Source organism: Miscanthus floridulus, chromosome 11, assembly GCF_019320115.1.
Source record: "Miscanthus floridulus cultivar M001 chromosome 11, ASM1932011v1, whole genome shotgun sequence".
NCBI lineage: Eukaryota > Viridiplantae > Streptophyta > Magnoliopsida > Poales > Poaceae > Miscanthus > Miscanthus floridulus.
Window position 1 is genome coordinate 66,178,045 of NC_089590.1, and position 7,940 is coordinate 66,185,984.

The 7,940-nt window shown below is 49.1% G+C and overlaps 1 protein-coding gene across 2 annotated transcripts; it reads right to left on the reverse strand.

Moving 5' to 3' along the window:
• Positions 1-3,145: 3,145 nt before the first annotated feature.
• On the reverse strand, positions 3,146-7,113 carry LOC136491062 (probable cytokinin riboside 5'-monophosphate phosphoribohydrolase LOGL6). 2 transcript variants are annotated; one of them, XM_066487276.1, is made up of 7 exons: positions 6,864-7,113; positions 5,432-5,529; positions 5,230-5,260; positions 4,438-4,537; positions 3,900-3,970; positions 3,642-3,785; positions 3,146-3,564 (listed from the first exon to the last, which is right to left on the reverse strand). In XM_066487276.1, the coding sequence occupies exons 1-7, from the start codon at positions 7,035-7,037 to the stop codon at positions 3,421-3,423; spliced, it is 762 nt and encodes a 253-aa protein (XP_066343373.1). In that variant the 5' UTR covers positions 7,038-7,113; the 3' UTR covers positions 3,146-3,420. The 2 variants fall into 2 exon arrangements, with proteins under 2 accessions (XP_066343373.1, XP_066343372.1); XM_066487275.1 differs by having other exon boundaries at positions 5,230-5,529.
• Between the last annotated feature and the right edge of the window lie 827 nt (positions 7,114-7,940).

The window sequence follows — 7,940 nt, forward strand, 5'->3', positions numbered from 1 at the left end:
TCTCGTATTCTCGTTCGTCTGACGGCACCTGACGATGATGTGGCGGGCCGGGGAGGAAGGGATCACTGGCCCGGCCGTTACGATCGGTGTTGGATCGGCTCGGACGGTCAGGATGCCGGCTGCTCTCGTCTAGTAAAAAATCGGTGTCGCTGCCGCGTTGCGACAGGGACACCGGACACCGGCCTAGCGCCATGGACCACCCAGAAATGAAAAATTCAGGTTTCGGCACGGCACACCATCGCTTCAGGCTTCAGTCTTTCTCAATAGCACGCCTTTACTCGAAGGAAATGCTATTGAATCTCAGACTTTTCTTAAGGAAACGCTAGCACGCAGATGTCTGATGGGGATGAATTCCATCGGACGTCCACCCGCGCGCCTGACAAGTCTATCCGACATTTGTCCCATCTCCATCTGCGCACCCTGCCCCCATCCCCATCTGTTCGCCCCGCCCCCGCAGGCGCACCCCCGCCCCGTTGTGCCCCTGACCGCTGACCCCCATCGCGCCGCACGCCACGTCCGCCGGCCACCGGCTCGCCGCGCCCCATTCCCCGCACTACTACACAAAATCTTTCAGGCAGCGTTTCCAAATGGGTCTAGGAGGCGGGCGGGTTGCCCGCCTCGGTTAATGCCTGTTGATTTACGGAGGCGTTAGCTTTTATTAACCGAGACGGTCACAATTAACCGTCTCGCAAAATCGATTTAGGATAAAAACCGCCTCCTAAAATCTATTAACGCAGACGGGCCTTATAGAGGCCCGCCTCCAAAAATACCTCTATTTTCAGAGGCGGGCCTCTTAAAAGGTCTGCCTCCGTTAATGTGGCTGAGCCCAGTTAGAAGCCCATCTCGGCCCAAAACTCCGTCACAGTATATAACCTAGGTCAAAACCCTAGCTCCCCAGTCCACTCAATCTTATCTCTTGTCACCGCCGCTCCCGACCCTCAGCGCATGTCGCTCGCGGCCTCTTTCTCTTCTCTCCCTCACCGGCCTCTCCCTCACCTCTCTTCTCACATGGTAGCGAGAGCTCAGAGGCGGGGCCCGACGGGACGAGGTGGCGGAGCGAAGCGCGACCTCCTCCAGCGGCCTCTCTCCCTTGCTTGTATTTGGTCGGGGGCACAAAGGCGGAGCGACGATGGGCGAGCGAGGGGCACGGCAGACTGGGCCTTCTCCCCTAGCCAGATCCGGTGGCAGCGCCGGGGAGCCCGTCTCTCCTCCCTCCGGGGGCGGCGCAGTGCAGGAACGTCGGATCTGATGGCGGCTCGACGTAGGCACTCCAAATCTGGTGGCGCCGTGGGGGAGCCCCCTCTCTCCACCCTCCGATGGCGGCTTGGCGCGGGGATGCCGGATCCAGCTCATGTCGGCGGCGCGCAGGGACGCCAGATCCGGCGGCGGCACGGCGCGGGGACGCCAGATCTAGCTCGCGTCGGTAGCTTGCAGGGACGCCGAATCTAGCTCGCGTCGGCGGCGCGCAGGGATGTGGCGGCGGCGGCGGTCGCGGGGAGCAGGTGGGCTTGTCAGTGGGCTCTGAAACGGGATTGTCGGTGGGCTTTCAGTTTTTATCTTTTTCAAATGATTTACCGAGGCGGGCAGGACAACCGCCTTGGTAAAAAGTGATTTACCATGATCTTTGGGCCGGGGCGGTTGTGATGCCCGCCTCGAATAATCTATTTTGCCCGCCTCGGTTAAAATTGTTGTAGTAGTGTCGGCACTCCCTGACTCTCCGAACAACAGGAAGCACGTGCAACATGAAACACTTGAGTGCAACATATGTCTGAAACAGATGAAATATCTGGAATATACACTTGCAACATATGTGTGAAAACATATACAACATCCAGATTGAACACTTGCAACTTGCAAGATAAAAACACTTGTTGCAACAGAAGATTGAAATAGATGAAACATTTTGAAACATATTGTTGCAAAATGGGTGAAAGCATATGCAACATCCGGATTAAAACGCTTGCAACATACGTTTGGAAACAGATGGAACAGTTTGAACAAACGCTTGCAACATGCTTCAAAAACACTTGCAGCATATGCAACATGTGCAACATCCGCGATCTACTTTTGCAACATCCATATGAAACAATTGCAACTTGCCTCTGAAACGTCTGAAACATACATTTGCAACATAGGGGGAGAGAGGTCTGGGCCGGTCGATTCTGGGCGACGAGGTGGGAGCCGACAGCGAGCAGCTGCGCGCGAGCACCACCCAACACTAGCACCACACGACGTGCGCGAGCACCACCACCACTAGCGCCACCGGCACCAGGCTTGGCTCGGTGGCGACGGTGGGGGCTAGGGGCGCCATGGCCGCCGGGGTGGGGGAGCTCGGTCGTCAGGGTGAGAGAGGGTGCCGCCGGGGTGGGGAGGGCGCCGTGCCAGTGTGGGGGAGAGCCGCCTAGTCCCCTGCAACACCACCGCGCCACCTCCATGGATCTCGCCGGAGGCGAGTGGATCTCGCTCGTGCTCCGTGAATCTCGTCGGGGTAGGGGAGAGGGCCGTCGGATCTACGGGCATTGGGGGCTATCGGCGATAGATCTTGCCGGGGTGGGGGAGGACGCCGGTTGTTGGTGCATTGCAGCAGGGGATGAGGAGCGCGGAAGGGATAAGGATGGGAAGCCGGGGAAGCAAAGGGGTAATTTTTAATATACGTACGGGCGGGGGCAAGCTGCGGAGGTGAAAAAGCCGTCCGACGTCTGTGCGGTCCCTCGAACGCACGACACGTAGCATTTCCGCTTTTCTTAACGTTTGCATGGATTTACAACCGCGTTAAAAGGAGCCCACTCATCTCGTAGGATCTAAAAATTATCACGAGACTGTCCATAATATGTCAGTTTTGTTTTTGACAATAGGATTCGTTTGTGTGCATCGATCTCTGTGCGCATTGACGTCTGAAACATTTTCCTGACACGAAAGGGGCCTACCGGGCCAATAATACGTTACCTGAAGCTACTGGGCCAATAATTCCTGAAGCTACTGGGCCAATAATTCCTGACACGAAAGGGGCCTACCGGGCCGAAAACATTTTCCTTCTAAACTTTCTTGATTTCTCAAAAACAATGCCTCAGGGCTGCACGCGGTTATCGTCTGCCCCCTTAGTGACACAGTAATAATCCAGTAACAGCTCATTTGCTACTAGAAATTCGAATTAACACTGCAGAATTAATACAGCTGATATATTGCCAATACTAGATTGATCAGTCGACACATCCCAACATTAGGCGCATTCTACTCAAGTTACAGGAATTAAAAGCAATCTGAAGTGGAGCGGTTCTCTCTGCAGCTTTGCTTGAGTACCCTTGCTAAATAATCTGAAGTTCTGAATCTTCCTACATCACCACTTAATTAATTTCGCAGGTCTGCAGAGAAACCTAAATGGTTACTGGCCAGTAGTACGTAATAGCTAACACCATTAATTCAGAGCATGGCTCCTCGCTGTGCTTGGATGATCGGCTTCCCTTCTTTGAGCCCCGGCGGGATCTCGCAGCTCTTGCAGTAGCTCAGCTGCTCCATCTCCCACTTCATCTTCGGCACCACCTTCTCGTGCCGGGGGGAATACTCCTGTGAATCAGGATCAGATATGTCAGCTTCCAATGTGTTATCCCTCGTTACATACGTTTTGTCAGTGGATAAGTCACCTCTAACTTGTCGAGCAGTTCTTTCGGTGTCGGGGCCAAGACGATGATGTGGCTAGCAGTCGGGCTGATGAACTCTTCCTCTACAGCTTTGTCGATGAAGGATAGGAGGGAGTTGTAGTACCCGTCCACGTTTAGCAGCCCAACCTGTTGTAGCACCCCCAGGCCCCAGTACAGTTGTAAAAACATTTGTGACGACAGTGGTACGCACTACAACATGAATCTTTAGTAAATGAGTTGCAGACAATGAAGAGCTAGTACCGGCTTGTCGTGAATGCCAAGCTGCGCCCATGCGATCACTTCCAGCAGCTCTTCAAGGGTTCCATAGCCTCCTGTGTAGTGTAATCGAAAGAACAGTTTACTTTCTATCACAGAAACTCAGAACTATGAAAACTGATTAGTGATGCTGAGCTCATATCGACTGCTACCTGGATAACTGAAACAACTGCCATAATACTGGTCACATCAAAAGTTTGGTAGGATAAAATTTTCATCACTACCCAAAATTAAATAGGCTTCAAATGAGGACTAGAAAGGGCCCTGAATTTTCAAAAGGTGAAAAACAAAATCCTCATGCACCAACCAACACCAACTGGGCAAACCAATCTGGGAGTTGAATTTAGAGTCAAACTGCCCCTGCGTGCATCCTGCTTTACAACTTTCGACTCACGCTTCCACTACGCATGGATCCAGTATATATGTGTGACATGACCAGGGAGAGAAAGCGACAGTAAAAAGTGAGCTACATCTACATGTCGGCTCACTACTCAGCTTGATAAAAAAAAGGAAGTTACTGTACCAGGAAGTGCTATGAAGGCATCAGATTGCCTGGCCATCTCAGCCTTCCTCTGATGCATATCTGCCACGGCCTTCACCTCCCCAACCGTCTCACCTGTTATCTGCACACACAAGCAAACACGGATGCATGCCTGTAATGTAATCAACACTCCATAGCCTAACAGGAGCAACCAGAAGGGGTGGCTGTGAGCCTGTGACTGAGAGGCCTGCTATCTATCTCCTAGGAGTATTTTATTTTAGACGGGGTCGGACCGGGCAGCATGGTTCAGGAGAAGTAATCATGGTGTTGTTGTGGGGGACAAAAAGAAAATGTGAGGGTCATTTCTTTTTGTTAACAAAGTCATTATCTGCTTAAAGGATGAGGGCCTTAAGAACAAAGGGGCAGACACTAGAAGCAGCAGTCAGGATCAGCAAGATGCCAAGATCTCATCTATCATCAGGGAAAGGAAAACCGGATTTTCACTGAAGAACATTCAACGTGATCTTTCAGTCCAGAGAAGATAAGCTTGCATCCTTCTTTCCACTTCAGAGAAAAATATATTTGCACATGTAAATTCATTCTTCTGTATTTCTTGTTCAAAAACAAAAACAGTTGTTCATTAGTTCGTGGCTAGTATATACTTGTATTCTTATATTAAAACATTAGTTATAAAATTAATTAAAGATAGTATAAGTACTAGGAAAAACAAAAAAAGAATCTGATCTACCATGCTTTGTCGAATTCATGGGAATCATTGCATGTGATTAAACAATGACAGGGTTTTAGGGAGGCGTGAGAGCGTGGTTACCGTACCTCTCTCGGCATGAGGGTCTTGGGAATCACCCTGCACATATATAATTGATCGACAATGAGATGACAAATTATATAGCATTTAGCACCTGAGGATGCGACCAATCCAACTCTTTTTGTCATGATTTTACAAAGTTTCTTCAGGTTATTCTTTTTATGTGTGCTAGTGCTGAAGACTGACCATGCATCATTGCTGTTTACATACCCTATGACGTGCCTCCCTCCATTGTAGACTGCTCGAGAGACCAGGCCCATTAGCCCGACACTTCCCCCGCCGTAGACCAGATCAATGTTCCTTGAGACCTACAATATAATGGTAATTCTAGTGATAAACAAATCTAATGGAACTAGTTAACGTGATGGGCATGTCTAGTCTGTTATCTATATAGTAGCTAGCTACAATGTTGTGTGATCTTACATACTTTATTTTATCTGCAAACCATACATATTGCCATGAAGTGGTGATAACTGAAACTGAGGATGTGCCAAGAACAGAAACACATGTTCAAAATTAATTCAATGAATTCGTTCATGCACGGAGGAGCTTGCTGGTGGTCAGCGAGATCCTTTTCTTCAATGGCACAGAAAATTCAGCAAATGCATGGGAAATAATCACTAGTGGAGGTGGAGGCGTGGAGCGTCAAAATATTAAATGAGTGAGGAGATGTGAAAGGTATTACATGGTGAGGTGCTTCACATATGAACAAAAAGCATTTATTGCACTATGTGAGTCCATTTTAACTTCCAAAATTTTAATTTCAAATTCAAACTCGTCATTTCTGAAAAGAAGAAGTCAAGCAGTAGTTTCAGTGCACATATATATATGCCATCTTTGCAGTAGTGAGTGATGAGGTATCTCGGCTGTATATATGCCATCTTTACAGCTCGACCTATGCGTGGTTAATGCCCATGATTATTGTACGTATCTGTATCTAAAGACAACAAAGCGTAAAGAGTAGCCGGCCACCCAGCGTGCCACGTCGTCTGCTTTTCGTGGCCGTTCAATCGGCCGCGCGGACGGTCCAGATCGGGCGAGCCGCGGTCATTTTTTTAAAAAAAAAACCTTCTTTTTTTCGGAAATCAACCCGCGCTCCAGAGTCCCTCTCAGGACATTTTGCAAAAAACACCTCAGATTATTTTGAAATCAACCCGCGGTCCAGAACGGATGGCTTCCGGTTTTTTTTTCAAAAAAACCCTTATCTTTGTCGAAAATCAACCCGCGCTCCACAAACCCTCTCATCATTTTTTGCGAAAACCTCCTCGGATTTTTCTCAAATCAACATACAGGACAACTTTGATTATATCTTTTTTTCCCAAAAAAAACGTATGGCCAGTGGCCCGCGCGCATGGGCGCGCCCGAAGGACTAGTGTTGTACTATCTTCTTTTAAGTTTTAAGGCAAGCACGGCATAGAACTGCTGCCACAGAAATTGCAATCAAGCTAGAAAGAAAACAAGATAAACATTTATGGGCACCCGTGGTCGTGCTAAAGAAAAACTTATTGCATGCAGACTACTAGAGTAAGAAAAACCATGTTACCGTTGATCAGCAAAAACAACCATTTCAGCAGTAACAGACACATGCTGAAAGCTGATGCAACTATCTAGCGAGATTACGAGGAGAAAGAAGCAGACGCACCAGCTCCTCGCCGAGCTCGACTGCAGCATCCTGGTAGCTCTTCTTCTTCCCCTGGCTGCTTCCGCAGAAGACGCAGATCCTCCTGAACCGAGGAGAGGGCACCGTCGTCATCTCCATCACCTCCGCTCCTTCTTCCTCCTTGATCTCCATCTCCAAGTGATGTTCTGCGTCCATCTACACCACTAGTTCTGGCTCCCTGTTTATGTTCACCTTCTTTGCAGCAATGGTGGCACGGTAGAATGGAGAGATATCCCACTACAGCATGGCTAGCTTTACTGCACTCGATTGCACCACCACTTTGCGGTTATATATACTAGCCAGGGGCGGTGGTGGGCCCCGCAGGAGCTTATTATCTGCTGAAACATATCTGGGGATCGAGCTGGTGTGTGGTTCTTCTACCTAGCTAACTGGTGGAAATTAGAAAGCTGATGAGTGCAATGTTTAGAAGGGCCTGAGACTGATCAAGGGCTAATTAAGCACGATTGGCTCGGAATGAAAGAAGAATCAGACACAGATCAGACTTTATTTACTGCATCTCACTGAGCCCATTCCGGTGATGTCTTGCAATGTTGGCTTAGGTAGCCGGCAGGTAGTCGACAGTTGTACGCGATCCCTACTAAACTGAATATAATGTTAATTAGGCTGCAGTTAGAGGCAACTTTTATATATGTCGGCTACGACCACCGGCTTGACATACACTCCTCATACTAGGGTTCATCGAGAAGAAAGACAGACATGCTTGCTTGCAATGTAAGAGAAGTAGAAGAAACAGAAGCATCTATCAGGCATTCGGGCATGCATGTGCAGGGAATCGTGCCTAAATGTCTGATGCTGCAATGGAAACGCGTTCAGTGGAGAAGAAGTAGATATGCAGGCCTACTCATTACAGGTCCAGGCTCCAGGCGCGATGTTGGGATCCAATGATCCATCATGCATTGCTCGCAAAATTTTGCAAACTGCTTGCCGCCTTGCCGGAGACTTGAAGAACCCGTTTGCAGCTAGCACTATGATTGCAGTAGTGGAGAAACGCATGCATATGCGTCTTGAATTGAGCGCTGCTACCACTACAGGAGACAC

Coding starts and splice junctions, on each gene's coding strand:
- LOC136491062 (XM_066487275.1), bottom strand. CDS start 7,037: ATGGACGCAGAACATCACTTGGAGATGGAGATCAAGGAGGAAGAAGGA. Junction 5,530..6,863: donor TCGAGCTCGGCGAGGAGCTG/GTGCGTCTGCTT, acceptor ATTATATTGTAG/GTCTCAAGGAACATTGATCT. Junction 3,786..3,899: donor TTGGCATTCACGACAAGCCG/GTACTAGCTCTT, acceptor GTGCTACAACAG/GTTGGGCTGCTAAACGTGGA.